Genomic DNA, 21,337 nt, shown 5'->3' with positions numbered 1-21,337 from the left:
ACAGACGTGTGTGGAAATGAGTGTGTGTGATGGCTGAAACAGAGGACATATTCATTCCAAAGACGCCACCAAGGTGGATGAAACTTTGATGATGCAGAATCTGGCAAAGGGAAAACTTGGTGTGTGTGTGAGTGTGAGTGTGTGCTGAATCTGCGTAGGCTCCTGTTTCAAGTGGTGGTGCAGGCAGGTAGGGGAGGAAGAGAAGGAGGAGGAGGAGGTGGAGGAGAAAGGGGAGAGATCCACAGAAAAGGGCCTTGGGGGCATCCTGATACACATCCAGTACATTTCCATCTTTCTACCTCTATGACTCACACGCACACAAGACAGAAAGACACAACAAATGTGTCCGTGCACATACGTAACACACACAAACACACCAGTCCCACACAAACATCAAAAAACACACAACCCACGCTGTCATACACACACAAATAACACCCACTCACACACACAAACACTTACACGCAGAGTCTTCGTGCTCACCAAGGCGGTTGGTTTGTCAGGGGGGTTAGAATTTGCATGGCTGGGCAAATTTTCCTTGTGCTAAACTCTAATCAGCTCCTGTATCTTTCAGACACCTGCCCAGCAAAAAAAAAAACCTTAATATGCAAAACACCTCCCCTCCCTTCTCGCCCTACATCGCTCCTCCACCTCCACCATCGCTGCACCTCCTCCTCGGCCAACAGAAGACTTATTCACCTGGCCTCCCGCACTCTTTTCCTCTCTGTCTGTCTTCTTGCAAATTTTCACATTTATGTATGCAAATAGGCTGTTCCCCTTAAGCCTGTTTGAACAGCAGCTTCCTGCTGCAGCCAGGAGAAGAATGATGGGTTTGTCTGAGATGTGACTCAAAGAAAAGACACAAGGGGGCTAAAGATGGCATGATGCGTGTGTTTGGGCGCAAACAGCCTTTTCAGTGGGTGCTGCGTGCAGTGTTTTATTTCAGATTTCTTTTCCTAAAGGTGGTTCTGTTTACTGTGGTTTTCTTTGACCGGCTGAATGAGTCACACAAACTTGTCGAAGAATCATTGGATTTATTTCCTCTCCTAAAGTGAAATACAATGTAACACAAACTTTAAGTCTTTAAAAATAGTTGGTCTAACTGCTGCAATAAAACCCTTTCACAGTTTCCTTTTCAGTTCCCACAACACCAGATTTTTAAAGTTTGATATCGATCTTATAAAAAAAATCAAATATTCATACTAAATGTGATACCACACCAACAAAAAGGAGCTGTCTGTGCCAAATATTGAGTATTATCTTGTTTTTTATGGCCAAAAGCTAAAATAAGCAGGCAAACTCCTGCAGTCTCTCAATAGCACAAATCTGCTGGCATTTTGATACCAAAATTAAAAATTAAGAAACTAAAAAAACTTCTTTGCAGTTTCTAAAAACTTTAAAACATTCCCCCCAAAATTTAATGAAACATCCAAACTACTTCTCTGTAATTTCTCTGAAAATTTTAAAGAACCCAAATTTCCCTGAAAAGGCCTGACAATTTCCAGACAAATCTCCAAACAACTTTCCTGAATTCCTATAAGAATTTTAAAAAGTCATATCAAATTTTCCCCAAAATTTCAATGAAACTCTTCAGATTTAAAACCATATCTCCTAGATTTCCTTGACAATACTTGAAAACTTCCAAGTAAAATAAAACTAAACTTCAATGGATATTCCAGACAACTATCTCAAAAATGCTAATAGCAGAAATCATTCCTGTGTTTTAGGGAAGCCAAAATGCAATGTCCTCATATGTACTTGTAAGGTCTTAAGAGCTAAAGTTACATATTTAGGATTTACTAACTGTTAGGACTCAGATCTTTGCTAAATATACAATCTCACAGAGTGATCGGATGTTTACTGACATTCGACATGCTGAGATTTACAAATTAATTTTACCTGACACTGATATTAATACTGATATATTAATGCAGCTCAGGCTAGGGATGCACAATATCAGCATGATATCAGTATCCACAGATACTTGCTGAAAAGGCTGAATATTGGTATCAGCAGATACAAACATTTCTGCAGACATTTACAACCGATATATCAGCCGTACATATTGGCCGTGTATACAAATAAGTTTTTGGTGTTTTGGCTGGACCAATAGACCTTCATCAGCTCATCTTTTTCTTTGTTTGTCCTCTTGAACTTCTGAATTTTTCTATGGACTAAAGTTTGTTTCTTTTCTTATCCTCAAACTTTAACATGTGTTTGAAAGACTAGGAGTTTTAAGTTGCTATATAACAGTGCCGATATCAGTATTGTCCAAAAGTGAACTGTAAATAGCATGTCAGCAAAAATCCACTATCGCGTGTCCCTGGTTTAGACCAGAAACGTCAGTCCTTAAAACACACTTAAAAGTTTAAAGAACCAGCTTGAACAAAGTAAAAGACTGACGTACGCCAGTTGGACCTGCCTATAACCCTGCAGACTTATCTTACACATGCCGATAATATCATGCATCCCTGACCTTACCTAATATTGAGCTTTCTTTAACATTGCTTTGCTCAGATGTTCAAGTCTCACAGTGCATTATCTATAAAAAGTAGTCTGCTCTTCCAGTATAACAGTGAAATCATTTTTCTGTACTTACAATTTTTAATTTTACCTAATTTCAAGTTTCTTCTATGCAACTAAAATACATGACTACAAAACTGAGGCAGAACCTTGACTTGCAAATACACAAAGGACCATCTCTTAAGGCTTTTGAATGTGTGAGTATTTTTGTAATTATCCAGAGTGATGTGGTAAGGCAGAGCAAGTAGATGTGGCTTAACTTGTGTTTATATCTGAAATTTTGGTGGAAATTTTAGGCTTTAAATGTGTTCTTGAATCCATCTTTAAACTCAGTACTGACAAAAACAAGGTTATAAGCCGTGATTTTTAAACTTGCTCAAAAAGGTCCAACTTTTACCATTGAGTGCCAGATTATTTTCTTTAGGCAGAGGATAATTTCATGAACCAAGCTTTTATAGAAAGTAAAATTTGCCAGGAAAAATGATAAATGATAAGAACGAGCACTGAAACATTTCTTAACCTTTATTAATTTTCTTCACTATGTTTTGTTAAAATTTTAACTTTTCTTTGCCTATATCAAGCCCCCTTATGTTCTTGATTGAAATAAATCCACGTGCACTAAAACCCTCCGTCCTGCTCCAGTCATGAGCGGCTTAATGGAAGATGTGTCATTTTTCTTTGTGCTCTCCTCTGATGGACTTTGGGCTTATTGAGACCTCATATACGCGAGTGCTTCTGCCTGCCAGAGTCTTTCAAAGCCTCCCTTAAGAGGGCTGAAGATGGATGTGGCGAAGTGCGTGTATGTGCGTGTGAGTGTGTGTTTGGGTGCACCCAGAGGAGCCCCGGTGGACAAATAACGGACAGAGAGAGATAAACAGAGAGAAAGAGAGAAGCACTTTAAATGTGAGCGCTGCAAAACTCCCACTGCTCGCAAGGGCACTTCTCTCCTGCACGTCATCTCTCTTTCCTCCTCTCTCCCTCTACCCTTCTTTCTCCCTTTTCCATTCCCCCTGATTCCCTTTCTCCTTCCCTCCCCTCCCTCCCTTCATCGCTCTCTCTTTTGTCTCCGAGCTCTCACCCTCTATCCCCTATCTATCCATCTCCCTCTTCCCCCTCTCCCCCTCTTTCTCTCCCCTTCCTCTCACTAAAACAGTAGGACGCTTAACCTTGATAACAGTGAGATTTTTCCCCCCTCAAAGTGACACACACACATACACACACTCACACTGGAGAAGTGCTTTGCCAGCATGCCAGGCCGGTCCAAGGGACGGCTGTACCCTTCGAGGTGAACAGGACACTGGGAAATGCAGCAACAACAAAACACTCTCACACGTAGGCTCCATCTTTCTAACAAACACACATTAGCCCAGCTCAGTCCAGGTCCTTCTTAACACAAGCCTTTTAAAGGTCTATTGTCAGCTGACACTGAGAGAGTGCCGGCCATCCTGAAGGCTTTCACACACAGGCGGAGGCAAAAAGAGAAGTGTATAAAAAGAAACATATTAAAGGTGAAGTTGGCCTGCCGAGAATTTATGATAACAATACTCTGGAAGACACACACATAAACATCTCACCACAGACGATAAGGTAAATGAGGACGGGGAAGTAGAGGTTGTTTTTCAAAAATGACCCCACACGCACATGTGACACTGAAATCCACTGAGGGGAAATGTACAGTGAGGAAGAAGATGAACAAAGTGTCAATGACTTTTCTTCCTCTTTGTTTGAGAGTTCCTCACATCTTTTCACGGCAGGACCCTGTGAGAGCAATTAATTAAAACTACAGCCGTCAGCATTAATCCTGATAATTTAAGGTCATTAATTAGTGAGATTTATCACATACTTCATTGTCTCTTTCTGCACACTTTGTTTAAGCCACTACAGCATCTCCCTGCAGCCTCAGTAATGTCAAAAGAAGTCCACCACTGCTCCTTAATGTCTCATTTCTCTTTTAAAAAGTCATAGACAGCTCAGTGGACAAGAATCTGCACTGGTGCTGAACAATGTGCTGATAATGTGTGATTATACAAGAAGTTGGGATTTGTGATTATGATATAGCAAATGTTATTTTGAGTCTACTTGCCTAGTTAAAATACAGAAAAATGACTGTTTTAAATACTATATATCTCATCTCAAATCATACAGGTAGCATAAAAATGCAAAGGCTTACATTTTTACAGTGAGCATTCAAAAATAACTTTCCAAAAAATAAAAGTTGCAGCCTTTAATACAATCTTATAACTGCACAGCCTGAAATTACAGTTGTGAATGAGGTTACATTAATTGTGCAGCATTGATCTGCAGCATTTACCTTTTTATAGTTCCTTTTTTAAATTCTAAGTCCATAACAAGCTCTTTTTTCCATGGTTAAGTTCATGTAATAATCTCAGATTTACCCAAAACTTCGAATTGTTTTACAGCCCTAATTAAAACAAGGTGTAAGTGCATCTAAAATACCAATAACGAATAATCGATAATTTCCTTCTCCCGAAATTAACGATTGGATCAGTTACTCAACCCTGCTCAACCAAAGAGCCAAACTGTTAAAAAAAATACCTTTGCAGGAGCCACAATCTAAGTGATGGAAAGTGGCAAAAAGGGGTTTAAGTGGCAATAAAAATAAGTTAAAGGTGCCAAAAATGGGGGGAAAGGGGCAAAATACGCCTAAAATGGCAAAAACAGGAAGAAAACATGGAAAAAATGGCTGAGAAGTGACAAAAAAATAAGTTACAGATGGCAAAAATGGTCAAAAAACAGCAAAAACATAGCAAAAAAATAGTGAAAGGTTACTTACATGGACAAAAAGTGGCAAAAATTGGAAAAAAGTGGCATTTAATGTCAAAAGGCAACTTAAATGGGCGAAAAGTGGCAACAAATGCCGAAAAGAAAGATTTGCAAAAAGCAGGCTAATATTGCCCCCAAAAAAACAGGATAAAAGTGGCAAAATAAGGACAATGGAAATAAACAGACAATAATAAAGCTAACTGTTGGATCAATGTGATTTGCAATTGGTAATTTCAGAGGTCAAAGTTTCCTCTTTTTGAGGTTTTCTGGGGGAATCACATTTCAAATTACTACATAAAAGAGCCACAAATCATCACAAAAGAGCCACATGAGGCTCAAAAGCCATGTGCTGAGTATCACTGGATTCTTCAATGTTGATTTTCAAAAGATGTTATTTATGCAAATCAGAGGGTGAGATGGGTTAATATGTGGTAAGTGAAGACACTTAAAACCAATTTTAACTGACACCACTGGAGTTTACATCAGAAAACAATCAATAGATCAGACTTTCCAGCTTTCTGTTTTCTTTTTTTACTCTTGCCATGAATTTAATTTAAAGTCTTGACAAACAGTCAAATCTGACATTTCAAACAACTAAACAAGAATCAGCTGTCATGTTGAACCAGACTTGTTTCCCTATTAAAAGTTGACTGTACTCCTCAAAAGAAAATGAAAGAACTACAGATAAAACATATGCAAGAGTCCATGACAACACACCGTCATGCTCAGTGAGTGGAAATATTTGGTGGACAGCTGTGTCATTTTTAAGTGCAAAAGTTTGGCCAGAAAGAGCTGGTGTTTTTTTCATAAGAGTTCAATAGAAATAGGTAAAAAATGTAAAGTGCACCCTGACGACAAAATAATGGTATTGTGTATGCTGACAGTGATGTTGTTGATCAGACTGAATGTGTGAAACCACATCAAACAAAGCAGGAAGGGATATGAAGAAGCAGGGGTGGATCGGGAAAGTGTGAGACTGATAAATAGATTTGCTTTTTGTCAGTCAGGCAAACTTTCTGCCTTCGGCCTGGTGCAATTGCTAGCAGATACTTTTCCTTGATATTTGTGGCATTTTGGTAATGACTTTCATATGACTTGTGTTAAAATTGAAAGACTTCTTGCCTCCCTTTGATATTTTTGTGGAGCATGTTTGAAACCCAGTCATGTTATCCTCCTTTGAAACACCAAAAACGGCTACACCAGTGACTCCATGTTTAGTTTTTTGTTGCTGCAGCTGTGCAATTGTTGCTTCTTCTTCTCTGTGTTTCATGGTGCGCCACATAAGCCATATGCCACCTACTGTTTTGGAATTTGTAGTCTTGTGAGGAAGTGAACCAACAAAGTTATTGGTGGATTTGTGGGTTAATATTTTATTAGTGGAATAATGAAACTATAAAAAATATTTGCAGTAATTTAGGTGCCGATATATATCTGTTGAATACCTAAAAATTATTCTGTTATGGTTGCAAATTCCAAGATTTTTCTCGACAGTATTTTGTCACAAAACTATGAATTAGACTAACTTAGAGATGATTTTCACGTGACAATGAAGATGCACTTTCTCATTCTGTGTGCAGAGATCAGCAGGATTTCTGAGACACCTGAACCCAGCATTGGGGTCATCACAGACCATCTTCATCACGATGCTATCAGGTAAAGTTCAACGTTTTACTATGCGACTGTGTTCTCCACGTGTCTGTGTTTACCTCAAAGTCGTTGGCCTTGTTGTAGTGCATGTTGAGGGCTCGGAAAAGCTCGCAATCACGGCTGACGCTCAACTCCTCACAGCCGGTGACTCCGTCGTTGATTGACTGGCGGGCGAACTTCTCCATCTGGATGTAGTAGAACTCCCGGAAGTTGCTGAACCACTTGATCAGCTGGGAAGTTATGCAGCGGTTAAACTGGAACAAAAGAGGACATGTGGGTGTCTGGTTAGATATCAACTAAGACCCAAAGACATCTCGAATCAAATGAGTGTAAAGGAAAAACATTGCCTAAACCTGATTAAGCCATTGGATTTAAGTGTGAGTGTAAGGATGAGGGCGCTTAGTTTCACATCAGGGAGCCGGGACGTGAGGAGAACTTAAAAGGCTTTAGAGGGAGGGAAAAAAAGGCGAGAGCAAGAAAGATCACAAGTCGTAGAGAGAGGGAAGATAATAGAGACATTAAGTAAGACAGGGAGCAAGGAGTGAAGGGGGGGTGCATGTGTGTGGCTGTGTGGTTCATCTTCCCCACTGGGAGCAGACCTCCCCCCTGTCATAACCCCGAGAGTAGAAAAAGAGAGAGAGGTGGAAAGGAGGGAGGGGGGATAGTGCGAGACCGCAAACACATAATTGACCAGAAAAACGATTAAGTCATCATCTGAAGCGCCCCGGCCCGCAGGGGGCTCAAACATGTACTTAACCCCGTTCACCAATTACACCCTGATTCTCCTCCCCTCTCCCCTTACACCTCCCAAGCTGAAAGAAAGGAGAAGAAAAACAGAGAAAAAAGGGAAGACAGAGAAAGAGAGATAACAGAAGACTGTGGCTATCTGATCTGTGCTGCTCGGCTGGATTCAATAGGAGGAGGTAAACCTATTAAGAGGCTCGGCTGGGTCCCCGGCTCTTTTTCCGCCTGGTTTCAGCAGAGAAAACACACTGTCTAAACATCCAGAAGACTAGATAAGGACTAGCCTAGCCGGGGAACCCTTAAACCCAGGCTGAAAGTCTTAATCGAACCTTTAAAAACACTAAAACAACACTGTTTTCAGTGACTCCAGATATAACATCTAATAAATTCTAGCCTGTGAAATGCTTGATACCCCAACCATCACCCACACCCTCCGTTCACACATACAGGGAGGCCGTCACTCCCTCCCCTCTGCTCTTTTTGTGGCGCTGGAAGAATGGGGGGACAAAACGCTACTAAACGCTGAGCAGACTGCTCGCTGGGGAGGCAGAGCGGTTTTGACATGGAGATTAGGCTCTGGCTATTGTTCGATAACACACACAGACACGCACAAACATGCACACGCACTCTTCGCGATCTGGGATGGTAGTCAAAAAAAAACACGCAGGAAGCATATGAAGAAAGGGGAGCGAGGGAAAGAGGAGATACGGGTACAAAAGTTGGTGAATCAAGAGGACAGAGAGGCGGGTGATACACTAAGGAGATGGCCGTGTCTTTCTGGAATGATCTGTGGATGACATAATGGTGAAGTGGGAAAAGAATAAGTCCGCTTGACATTGTTTGGCAGGTTTTTTTTTTTTTTTGGAAGGAGGAGGGGTGGTGTGGTGGCTGTCGTAAAGTGCAGGGTGAGCATAAATGGGGAAATGAGGGAGGGAGGGAGAGAGGGAGGAGAGGAGGACGGGTGCAGGTCAGTGCTGTCGGACAATGGTGTTTCGCTGGTGGTGGTGGTGGGGGGCGAAAAGGGTTTGGAACGTGAGCAGTCAGCAAGCTGGGGTCGTGACATAGGAGTGTCAAACAAACAAACTACTGACACTTACAAATACAGCGGCAGCACGGGGCTATTCTTAAACACAAACAATGAAGCAGACAGTAGGAGAGTGACAGAGCACAAAAACACCTTTTCAGTCAAGTTGTCATTGTCGTTTAGACTGTTTTCCTGTGTAAGATCAGAAAAAGCCTCATAGGCTGTGAATCTAAGACACTGAGACGTTGGTGTTGATGTATGCAGGCCTTCTGAGAGTGTGCAAGATTGAGCTCCGCACTCTTAGATTAAAGGCAGTGAAAGAGTTACCATCGCTCATGCAGGAGACCTTTGGTGTCACTGCAGCTGAGTGACGGATAGATTTGTCACTTTGGATAAGGATTACTTTATTATACCGGCAGCTCAGGAGAAGATGTATTAGTTCCTGTGCAAGTAAACGGAAGTGCAGCTCAATCACAGCAGACAAAAGACTTCATATTGACTGTATAAGCAGGTAAAAATTATATTGCATCTGCACAGTGAAGGATTCAATTTTGGCACATCCCCCTGCTGTTTCCGGCAGTCTTGGTTCATTAGGTTGCTGGTGGGGTGGGTTGGGGGGGGGGCAGGGGGACCCTGATAGTGGCTAAGGACGAGTGTGTTCAGCGTAAAGGAGGGAACGGGTTCAAAGGAGCACATCACTGCAGCTCCTTAATCAGAACTGGCAGGGGTCAGCCAGCACAGACATGAGATGCAGGGAGGAAAATGTGTGTCCATGTGTGTGTGTTGGACATATTAGTGTGTATTAGGCCGTGTGTGTGTGTATGAGCGCCAGCCTGAGAGGGAGATGAGAGAGCGACAGCAAGAGCGTGTTTCTCACACTCACACTCAAGAGCCTGTGAAAGGTCAGCGCTTAGTGCTAACAGCATAAGATAGAAAGTGGTACACCACACATATGTTCTGCTCCTGCTCAGGCACATACTTAAGTCCAGAATAGGAAAACACTCAAGTATCCTTGGCCAAAACTATATTAGTCGCCTGCCCAAAGTATTCAAGCACTATGACCGCCATTTGAAAACTTCTGTACTCACATATCTGCCATTTTTTAGTATCATATGCGCACATTTTACTTCATTTGGATGAAAAGTGTGTCCCTGGCCAGCTCTCTCTCTGACACAGTGGTCAACAATGAAGCAGAAAGCACACAGGTGACCTCACAGTGCTAAGCTACATCCAGAACAACCCGAGAGGAGAGCAGAAAGACAGAGAAGCCTGTTCGGGCCTCACTCTCTTTCTCTCTATCTCCCTCCCTCTCTCTCTCTCTCGCTCTCACTCGTAAGCCCCTTCACAGTCATCAGGGCTTTCCAACGTTTCCTGTTTTCGCAGGGGTGAATTGTGGGAGATAATCTCCGGCTGCCTATTGGCTGACTGCACACAAAAAGCGGGCCCTGGAAAGCGGGCTTTTGTTACTGCGGCGACTCAAATCCAGCGGCTGGCTTTTCTTTCTCCCCCGGCCCCGCCGAGGGCACACATACCATGCCACCACCACCACCACCATCAGCGAAAAAAAAGAAAGGAGAAGGAATGACATATAGAAAAGGGGAAACCCTCCTGACCTCTGATACACCATAGCACATGACTGGTCCAAATACTAAAAGAGCCACAAGGGATGAAAGGTGTGCTCACCTTGTGTTTAACTGAAAAAACCTCCACTGAAACAGATACTTCCAAATGACTTGGAACTGACTTGTAAAGAGCTTTAGCTGACTTTTTTAATTGACTGAATATTTTAAAAATCTTTTCTTTAATCTATCATAAATATTCGCCCCTCATTAGAGCAATATCTGCCCCACTAATGAGGCGTCTTAAAGAAAGTGGGATGATAGGCGATCATTAGCAGCATCAACAATGGTATTATGAAAACATCAGTCAAAACATTTCAGAAACACCAAAAGTAACAAAAAAAGTCACAATAGTCTTAAAAGGAGCTTAATCGATGGGAACAACAGCGGCAGCGTCCCCTGGTTGTAAGGACAACCCACTTCCCACGTTCATTAGGTCCTTGACAGTCAAGACCTGATTAGCAGAGACCTGATTAGCCTTCAAGACTTAAGACCCAGGACAGCCGCTTGCTAAGAAGCCTCGCTCGCTGAATCTCATTAGATAGTCCGTCTCATTCCCATACATGTCTAGTAACTTAAAGCCGGAGCCCATTGTCTTCCTCTGAAAACAAAAACAAACCAATGTGACTCATAATCCCCTTAACTATCTTGACCTTGTTTAAGTATCTGATGAGGCTATTCATGAGGAGGCCACCTACTTAGTAATGATTAGTCAGTGAAACAAAGTGGTTGTAATCTTAAATGGAAATTATTGTTATGGTTTGTTTCAAGGCTTGAAAAGTGAAAGTAGGAGGCTTTTTATTGAAGATATATTTATTTTTTAACTCTACATTTACAGGTGCCAAACTATACCCTCTTCAACCTGTCCAAGCCTGTGTCAGATAAAAAAACGTGACCCACAGACATGGTTTCTGGCAAAAGCATCCAAGAGAGGGCAGCTGTAGAAAAAAAGGAACCTTTATCTCCTGATTTGAATAAGATGGCCTGGATATGTCACAGTGTTTACCCCTCCGTATGGTCCGAGCGGGGCACACACAAAAAAACATCACCACAAACAAACTCGGTTGGGCACACTACAACGGCTATTGTGTTTTTGTGTGGCATACACGCCAGGCTTTGTTCACCAAACTTCCTTCATTAAATTCCTCATGGGTCTAACGCTCATCCTCGCCATTTTCCACAGTCATTCTCTTCCTCTTCCCTCCCTTTTCGAACTGTCCTCCCTACACCTGCTCAGATAACCACTCCTCCGTCTCTAGGCCCCATCCTCCTCGCTGCCCTCTCCACCCCTCTATTACTCATCCTGCTCTTTATCTTTAGAATACTCATAGGCTCTCCAGCTCCCTCATGTAAACCCATTCAACTTCCTCTTCTTTCATCTTTTGCATAAAAACCATAACTTAGTAAGGGAAAGGGCCCTGTTTCGAGACGGACAGGGCTACACTGTTTGCGGCAACTGAAGCTTCCACATCACAAAAAATAAACTTCCCCTTCTGAAGCAGGTATGTGTAAAGGTGGACAAGTCAGAAATGCAGCAAAAGACATGACAGAGAATGCTGGCAATAGATTCCTACCCATCCTATTGTTACACCTTTTCTAGAAGTTACAGCTAGAGGTACTCTTTCTGTCTTTCCACTTTGGGTTGATTATAGGACATTATCAATCAAACCTTTGATATTTTTGGGATGAACAATTGACTTAATATTGGTGGAAAACACAGTGTACTGACACTTTGCCAGCCTAGCCTCCAGAATACCCTCTGCTGGCACCACACTGTTGCTGGTTGTTACTGTCCTATCATAATCTACTTGAAACCAGTTGAATTCTAAGGGTCTTATTTAGAGATACAGCAACTGTAAAAATCAGGGCCGACATCAGTGTTTGAAATATTGGATTTTTTTGTTACTTCTTCTGGTCCTACACTTCCACTATGTCAACATTTTCTCTCATCTTTGACCCCATAAACAGATCAGAATTTTTCCAAGTCACATCTTCTGCCCAATAACAAATATCTCATACAAGCCAGCCTTTAGGTGCACCAGAATGAAACTAATATGACACAACGGACACATTTGTGACTATCTGTTGATGCCTTCGCTGTTTGCCGCTGGCTCATGTTCCTCAAAAGAGCCAATATTAGCTGATACCAATGACAAGCTGATACATCTGTACATCTCTAGTCTTGTTGGATATAATTTTGAATCAGTACAAATGAAGCCTAGCGTTAGCTCATGCAGGACATGAGATTCATACGCCCAGCTGTGATCAGCTGATGGCCAGCTGATCCTAATTATCACCTCCCAGCTTCCACAGTCAAGCACACCTCTTTCTCTCAACACAGAAGTATATTTTATATGATTAATCCCTGCTTGCATTAATGCTGATGCACCACTCTGCTGCTGGCAAAGCTTAACCTCCTCCACCCCAGCCTCCTCCTTTATAGTAGAAAGCTTGTTGCACCCTCATTCAGATTCATGCTACTGTGGATTAATTGCTTTTGAACTAAGTTTATTGTACTCAGTATGCATTGTCATAAATGTATCTATCCATATGGGGGTTTCTAGCCATGCACTCCCTGGAAAGTCAAAGCATGCTGCTTGACTAACCTAAGAAGCATCTTTGAGCAGAGCCTTCTCCGCTATGTAAAACTGTACATCTGTTTTGCTGTAAAATGGTTAAATGTATGATGAGAGTATTCCTGATTGAACTGTTGTTCAAGTATTTTTTGGTTAAATCTGAAAGGGGAAATGGTGAAAAAGGTTATAAAGTAAAAACTTTAAAGGAATATTGTGCTTGGACTTACCTTGACATCAGAAAAGTACATCTTGAGCATATTCGAGCTTGGGTAGCGGGTGTAGAAAAACATGAGCTTGGCCTTCTTCAAGTGATTAGGGGAGAGACCCTCTTGAATCTGAAAATTGCTGCCATTAAGGAATTTAACCACTGTGTTTGGAAGAAAATCAACATAAGGTAGATCAAGAAATACAATACAAGATGTGATCTACTAATAGTTGGAAGTGATGTTTGGCAAGACATTTGGACAATGTGTAACCAAATTTCCTTTCAGGCATGAATGCTGCAATGCTCAGTGAAGGGGGGTGAAGACAGTGCACCAAGGCAAAACCATTTGTTTGCAATTACCATCATCCATATCAGGTGTGAGAGCGTCACGCTAAATAAAACGCTGGCCAGAACGACAGCCGATGCTTTTACATAAGGAGGCTCATTTCACAGTCAAAGTAAGCAAACGCCTTTGCCTACACCCTGTACTAACCTCCACCCGAAAAAAAGGAGGAAGAAAAAAGGAGACATTTGCATATCACAGACAAAGACAGCAGTTAACGCCAGTGACGGGCAAGAAGGCCTAATGGCTTGGCGACAACACATGCCAAGCCTGAATATGACTGTCTGAAGTTGGCTTCATATCAGTGACAAAACAAGGTCCAGGAGATGGTACCAAACACTGGCCCGAGCAACATGAAAATCCTCCTCACACCAACACAGGCCATATTCAAAAATACATGTCAGAGGCCTTGTCTTCCTAATGGATCCCTTAGATTGAACAGCAGAGAGGAAGGAGATAGGCTGGTGGGGGCACCTTGAGGGATAGTGTGGTTCCAACCTTCAATTACATCCCCCTCCTCCTCCCTCTGCTCCACCCCTGCCCCCCAGCCTCTTTGCTGCTGCCAAACCCTTGGAGGAGCAAAAAGAAGGAGGAGAAGAGGGGCTCTGAGGCTTTGGACACAGCCAGCAATGGGGGGGGGACTGAAACACATCTGCGCCACCGAACGGCCCAAGCCATTTCCATGGTGAATTAACGGCCGTATAATGCATCTGATAATATCAATCTGGAGGATAAGACATTGAAAAGGGGAACAGGGATGAGGGGCGGGCTGCATGCTAAAACCTCAGGCTGTTTCAACAAGGGTTTCCATCATGCACACGCAAGACAGGGCTTTAAATTACACAGAAGATACAAGCCCAAGTTTTCATGAAGACTGTTTACACTTGAGCGGACAAAATACATTGCTTGACATTATTTATGATCCACAGAGATGGCTGTGATCATTAAAATCAGTCAAGTGTCCAGATGTAGCTGTAACTATAGAGCGCAAAGAAGGCATCAGCTGCTAGATTGGATTGCCCTTGGCCTCAGGGTTACACAGCAAAGCCAGCAAATGCTGAACCACACTGAGCTGGCTCCTTAAAGACCCTGTCTACTTTGTCTGATTCAGGGAGAGAGAGAGAGTTGGTTGTATACGCAGCGAGGGTCTTGTGGGGGAAACCCTGGCAGACTGGTGTTACTCTGTCAGGCCTGGCCAAAAGAGCAGCACTTCACTCTCCACACCACACCATCTGCTCCAAGTGGAGGGGATACAATGGATCCTCAGACAGAAAGGGACAGAAAAGAGACCTCTTTTTCAGTGAGGCAAGGTGGAATTTATTTGAAAGATGTGCACTAACACTTAAATTTGTTTTTGCTATCTCAATTAGGATTCATTGAAACTAAAAATTATTTTAGAAACAAAGACGTCCCGGTTTTTACCTCTCCTGCCATAAGCACAATATCACCTCCCTTCAGACGACAGTTAAGAGGCTTCATATCTCCTGATGAGGCATTTTCATCTCCAATTCACTCACAGCTTGCAAATGTAATTGTGATTGGGCTTAGGGGTGACGTGCAGGGCTATTATTTTGTCATGATGGTGCACTCATACCAGCTGGCCCACTGTTCGCCTGCCACATCTGACAAGACATCATCATTCTCACAACACTTCCCCAAAGCCCAAAGTCATGAGAGGAAAATAGCTGCACCACTTCCTAATTCCAGGTGTAAGGACAAGAATATTTGGAGTCGGCCTGAGAACAAATGGGGGAAATTGATAGCAGCCATCTGCTCTGTAGCTCTGCATAGAGGTTGTGAACTTGAACACACCTTGCAAAATGTTTGCCACTTGCTTCTGAGACTTGGAGGCAACAGAAATATAAAAAAATTCTTTAACAGTGGAGCGGGAGGAAATACAAATATAAATTAGTTGATGATAAAAGTCATGCTAATTATAATTAGAAAAATTATGTCGACTTTGTCCCTTACTTTATGGAATAAAATATGGGAATCAAAAATAAAAGATGAAAAATAAAACTTGTTTGTCTTTCCATTGAAAGGAGTGCATCTGTTAATGCCCTGAATTTATAAATGCTACTATGAAAGCCACAGCATCTGGCATATGTGGTTATTATTGTTTGATTGTTTTCTACTTTCTCTCTGTCTCTGTATGTCTCTCTTTCCCTTTTCTCTTTTCATCCCTCCATCGGGAGCCAGTAGAAGCAAAGGATTATGGATCTCTGGAAAGCGTTCACCCTTGGGTCAGAAGACAAGACAAGGCGAGGTAATGAAAGATAAACAGCTCGCTGCAAACACCTGTTAACGTCCGCTTCAAAGAAAAGACAGGGGGGGGGGGGGTTGCAGGGAGGGAAAACAAAAAAAGAAGTATTTGGCTGCCAAGCAACAGCCGAAGGGCCCCCCGGGCTGTTGACAGATCTTTATGAAATGAAAAAAAGAGAAAAGAAACGACAATGATTGTGGGCTTTTTACAACAGCGATGGATGATAAGAGGAACACAAGAGAAAACACAAGCAATCATAAATATACATCTTTACTGAGTCCTCAGGCGAACCTTTTGTGACACGCACACACCAAAGATAAACACACACACACACATCTGAGGCAGGCTAGGCACTCAGGTAAAAACACGAGACAAGAAAAGTGCAGCCAAAGTGTCCAATAGACACATTATTTTACTGTTAAGAGCCAAAACAGCGGTTGGCTTAATTTCTTAAGACAGAGATGAATGTTAGATATGTTTCAAAGGACATCCTTTGTTTAAGGAATCAAACTTTCATAAGGGTGAAGGGGTGTTGAATACTCACTGACTAAGGAGGTAAAAGGGAAACAGAGAAGGGACTGAATGTATCTGTTTAAGCTATTAGTCGCAAGTCTCCAGGGGATTCAATTCGAGCCTCCCATAGGGGATAGCCTCTTTATCCGTAGGGCATGATTGGGGCACAGTGGGGTTAACCTATAAGGGAGGCTATATAACACCATTGTGTGCCAAGTTTCAGGATGCTATCTCCCTCCTTTTTCTTTCAGGCCATTTTTTATAAAAAGAATTGGGGCAGTAAATGTCATGGGGACCTAATCTTTGAGAGTAAGTGATATGTGACAAGAAAGCTTTTAAGGCACTTAGGATTGAGGATGGAAGAAAAGGCTGTTGGGCGCTGCGAGAAGGAAGAGGTATGAGTGTAAAAATAAATACAACAATGCAGTACAATGGAGAGGAGAACAGCAGTGGGAGGAAAAGTGATTCATCAACAATTTCTCAGATTCTTAGGCTTGTTTAAACGGGCTGAAAGAGATTTGAATTTTAACTCATTGTGGCTCAGAAGTGAAGGTTGCACACCTGTATCTACAGCTATATTTTCCTAGCTATCCTGCTTTTTACTGGTCAATGTGGAGTTGCACTTTCATTTAAGTATCTCTCACACCACATCATATTTTTAAAGGATACATTGCTGCCTGAGTAGGGTGAGATGTCAGCCATATCCTGGAGGTCACCACACTCAGACTTTATGAGGGACAGGGAGAGTCCCTCGGCTGTGCTGCCAGGATGTGCTGGTGAAAGAGAACGATGGTGGTGCCCCAGGTGGTGCCCTGATGCCATCTTGGTCCTGAGGCTCGTGGTCTCCCTGGACAGGTCCATGGAGTCTGGGGAGGAACGGTCCTTTCCTGGGTAGCCACCTGTAGGGGCACCAAGGGGACTCTGGAAAGGGTAGCCCATTAGGGGCAAAGGAAATGGGTGTCTAAAAGATGGGGGGCTGAAGCCCATGGAGGCAGAGAGTGAGGAGGGGTGAAGGGCAGGGTGATGGTGTCCACCATGGGCACCGACAGCTGACGACTGGTGGTGGTGCTCACTGGGTGTCTTCCTCACAACCAGGGGAAGTGCCTCAGTTTGGTCATTGGTGGCACCTGGCATGCTGGCAAATGAGTCTAGTGGATTGGGAATGATGACGTCGCCAAAGCACTGCAGCCTCTGGTTGGCGGTGTGGAAGTTGGGGTTGTCTCCATTGACAACAGTGGGAAATCTTTCAGGAGGTATGGATAATGGAGGAAAGGCCTGCTGGGGTGAAGGGCGGGGAGGCTTGGCAAACACCTTAACAACTGTGTCCACCACCTGGGTCATGGCTGAATTGAGTTCCTGCTTCAGTGTTTCTGCTAGCTGTTTACCTTCAGCGTGCATGGAAGAGCCTGGTCCTCCTGTTCCTTTGCTCCGGCTGATTCCCTCACCCCTTGGCTTCTCCCCGTCTGCCAGCAGGGCTTGCTCCTGAAGTAAAGCCCTTGCCCTATCCAGGAAGTGGCCTGGGTCCAGGTCAGACATTTCATTATCAGAGCGCAGGTCATCTCCTGTCCGGTCGTCACCGCCAGTGTCAGATCTGCCTGGGCTATCCTCGGACATGTTTCCTATGTCGTTGTGGAGGTCATTGTGGAGGTCATTGTGTTCTGAGTCGTCAGTTGAGTCGTAGATCTGAAAGAACTTCTCTTGCAGCTGTCGTAGCTGCTTCTGCATGTCCTCCAGCTGAAGCTTCAGTTGCCGCCGCTCCTCCTGCTTCTGTTCCTTTCTCTGGCACACAAGCTGGGTGAAGCTCTGCTGTTGCTGCTGAGGCAGGCGCTGCTTACGCTTGTTCTCTCGGTTGCCACTGCCACACACCTCGCCTCCCCGGGGGCTGCTTGGGGCCTGCTGCTGAGACTGAGGGGGAGGACAGTCTAGCTCCATCTCCCTTTCTCCATCCATCTCATGGTCACGCTCGTGACGTGAAGCTGCAGGTACAACAACACTGGGTGAGTGGCTCATACCTCGTATAATGTTCTCTACCCTGGCTCGCTTGGCACGGAGGTGTTCATCATTGAGACGTTCAATATCGAAGGCGGCCAGGCCAGGTGGACGGCCAAACGGTGACAAGCATTCTTGCGGGGTGCTGTCCTGAGAGGAGTTACTGCAGGCATCCTCCTGAGGAGCATCTGAACTTGCATTGGATAGCCCTGATCCGGGGAAGCCAGCATCCCCTCTATCACCCCTGTCCCCTCTTTCTCCCCTTTCTGGTCCTCCTCCATTTTTAGCCATGTTATTCTTGAGAAGCTGGGAAATAATGGTGGTGCCAGGGAAGGGCATCATGGTGTCCTCATACGAGTTGGCCCTCTTCAGTAGCTTTCGGAGTACATTGGACTTGGACTCGCTGTCGCTGGCTGATACAACGCCAGGCCCACCATGTGGCTGCACTACAGAGCACTCCATGGAGTCAGTGTCTGATCCGTGGTGAGAGTGGGAGCTCAGAGAGTTCATGGCACTGAAAATGGCTGCTTTGGCGCGGGCAATGTTATCAGTGGTTGTTGTTGTGGCTGCTGCTACGGAAGAGGCTGTGCTGCCCACGGTCCTCTTAACACCAATGTCCACACGTCTTCGCTTGGTCTGTCTGTTCAGGAGGGAGTCGCTGTCATGGTCCGGCATCACGGGCTGCTGCTATTGGGCCATATCCCACAAACCCAGTCCACTAGGATCAAAGCCTCTGAGTACCTGTTGGCAAAAAATTCACAGATACATAACTTACAAAGGTGGAAATATTTTTAGTATCAGTGTAAGTCACATAGTCACTCAGGCAGGGCATTTCTCAAACACTTCCATATTAGATTTAAATCTGTACTGAAAAGAAAAGCATGAATATAGATAGTGTGCTTAAATAATGTGCATTTGCTGCTATTATAGATTTTTTTTCTTATAGCAGCAATCACCCCTTGAATATTTCCACAAAAATGTATTTTAATGTATGAAGCTGGGAGGAAAAAGGGGTAAAGTGAACAAGCAGGAAGGGGTCAGAACTAGGCCTTGGCTCGACATTCCAGGGCAAAGTCCTACATTTTATCCTGTCCCCTGTTAGACGCTGTGCGACACTGAACCAGTTCCCACGGAACACAAAGCTGCATAAAATTATGATAATTACTTAAGTACTTGTCCTCATTTCCATATTTGTGTGGTGTGAGCCAACATAGGAGCTATTAACTAACAAAATAAAATTAAGAGAAATAAGGTTAAGACTATCTTAAAATTGTGGAGCACAAAGGGAGTAATTGCAAATAGAGTAGTTGTTCATTTAAACTTACAAAATGGTATTAAAAAAGTGAGTTCAACAAAATATTTACACCACATAGAAAAAGGTGTTATTTCAAAATGAACATTTATGTTCACATTAATCAACATGACTGTCATATCTCAAGCAACGGGGAGGGCGACACATAAAAGAAACACAAAATAGGCCTATTGATTTTAGTGCCAGCGTGAGCTCACTTCTGTGTTTTTTGTTTGTCTTTTCATCTGGCAAGGGCAGTTAATTCTGCTCAAATGAATAGGTCGCAAGGGTCAACTCTGGCAAGGAGCAACTTAAAGCGCTCATACAAAAACCCTAATGCTTTTCTGAAAGCAAAACGTTTTGTCAGAACAGGCCTGCATCATTAATGCTATGTAAGCAGCAGAGGCTGCATCTTACTCAGAGCCCTATCAGAGGCATCCAATCTCCAATAAAGTGAACATTTAATCACTATGTGCCACTAAAAAAAAAAGCAGACATTTCTCATGGCTGAAATTTTCAATTTGGGAAAGTTTTCAGAGCTGAGCAAGAGAAGTAGATTTAAAGATAGCATTTTACCTTTTACACTCCATGCAAACGGCTGCGGTTTTGGACTCACAGTGATTCAGTTAAAATTATCAAATGAAACCAAATTATTCCCCTGACAGAATTTCTTTTAATGTTAAATTATTCTGCGCATTCAAATAGCTTTTCTTTTTTTTCATATTTTCAAATTTTGTAATATTGCTAAAAGATTTGTGGACACAAAGTGTATTAAATACATGTATATGGTATGAAAATAAGCTTTGAGCAAATTTATAGACAATTTCTCGTAAGATTAAAAGCCTTAAATGACCTGCATTATCTTAATATTATTACTGAATGAGTGAAGTACTTTTTTAAAGAAAGGCTTCACAAAAACACACTCACACACCACTCACTCAGACAGGCAAGGCACGCAACTTTACTGGCTTTGTTAGATGCTGTGTAGTGTAACACGACACACAAGTGTCAAAATTTGGTAGGTTTTCCCTCATAAAAGAAAAAAATAAAGATCAAGCTCTGAGAGTACAGATTTAAAGAGGAGAAAAGATTGGGTTGAATGATCAAAACATTCCGATTATCAACACTTTTTCTCTGTGGCTTTGATCCAAGTGTTGTCAGCAGTTCAAGCAAGAGGTGATACATCTCCAAGAAAAAATACTTGACTCCATTGCCTCGGGATCTTAACAATAAGCTTGAAATAGTCACCAGCACCTGTCTTTTTTGAAGGTGCACCTGTCTCCTATTGCCCATGCGCACTCTCTCTCTCCCTCTCAGAGCTTTTCAAGCTGTGGAGCACACATATGAACAACTTGCCATGCAAGTCAAGCTTTGTGGTGCTCAATTTCATCTTTTACACCTCCTTCTTCATTGGAAACCCTTTTTGTAAAACCTGGAAATCACTACTCCCTTTTTACTTACAACTGCAAAAACAATGAAAGAAGTTTAGCCTGGGAACTTGGTCCATTTAAATAACATGCTCTCATCTTTTTTTTAAACTTCAGCTTAGAGTCTAACAACTTTAAAACTGCACAACTGATGTTTAGTGGACACACCAAGATGCCACAACCTGGCTGTACACTCTGAAAGCTCCACCGGCAGCGTTTCATCACAGTAGTCCAAAAGTGTTGCCAAAAGAAAGACCACATTTACCAAACAGTGCAACTGACAATCTCAGTAACCTCCTGCTAATGATTTAGTGTAAATATACCGGCATATTTGAGGTGTTGAAGTAGCCCAAAGGACAAAGACTCCGAGGTTATAGCAAATTTACAGA

General features: G+C 42.9%; 1 protein-coding gene and 1 long non-coding RNA gene across 2 annotated transcripts in view; one reads left to right on the top strand and one right to left on the bottom strand.

Annotated features, from left to right (window-relative positions):
- Nucleotides 1–21,337, bottom strand: part of LOC121521969 (prospero homeobox protein 1-like) — a 36,880-nt gene that overhangs the window by 14,455 nt on the left and 1,088 nt on the right. The window contains exons 2-4 of the mRNA XM_041806201.1: nucleotides 16,911–18,971; nucleotides 13,145–13,252; nucleotides 7,014–7,208 (exon numbers count right to left, since the gene is read on the bottom strand). Coding sequence (XP_041662135.1) covers nucleotides 7,014–7,208; nucleotides 13,145–13,252; nucleotides 16,911–18,905 — 2,298 coding nt within the window. The 5' untranslated portion in view covers nucleotides 18,906–18,971. The remainder of the gene's footprint in view (nucleotides 1–7,013; nucleotides 7,209–13,144; nucleotides 13,253–16,910; nucleotides 18,972–21,337) is intronic.
- LOC121521971 overlaps nucleotides 6,879–21,337 on the top strand; it is a 33,258-nt gene continuing 18,799 nt past the window's right edge. Inside the window, exons 1-2 of the long non-coding RNA XR_005992905.1 lie at nucleotides 6,879–6,960; nucleotides 15,665–15,731. This is a non-coding gene — a long non-coding RNA (uncharacterized LOC121521971). The remainder of the gene's footprint in view (nucleotides 6,961–15,664; nucleotides 15,732–21,337) is intronic.

Source organism: Cheilinus undulatus, linkage group 14, assembly GCF_018320785.1.
Source record: "Cheilinus undulatus linkage group 14, ASM1832078v1, whole genome shotgun sequence".
In the NCBI taxonomy this organism is placed as follows: domain Eukaryota; kingdom Metazoa; phylum Chordata; class Actinopteri; order Labriformes; family Labridae; genus Cheilinus; species Cheilinus undulatus.
Note: the sequence above shows the minus strand (reverse complement) of the source record. Positions and strands in the feature narration are given on the sequence as shown.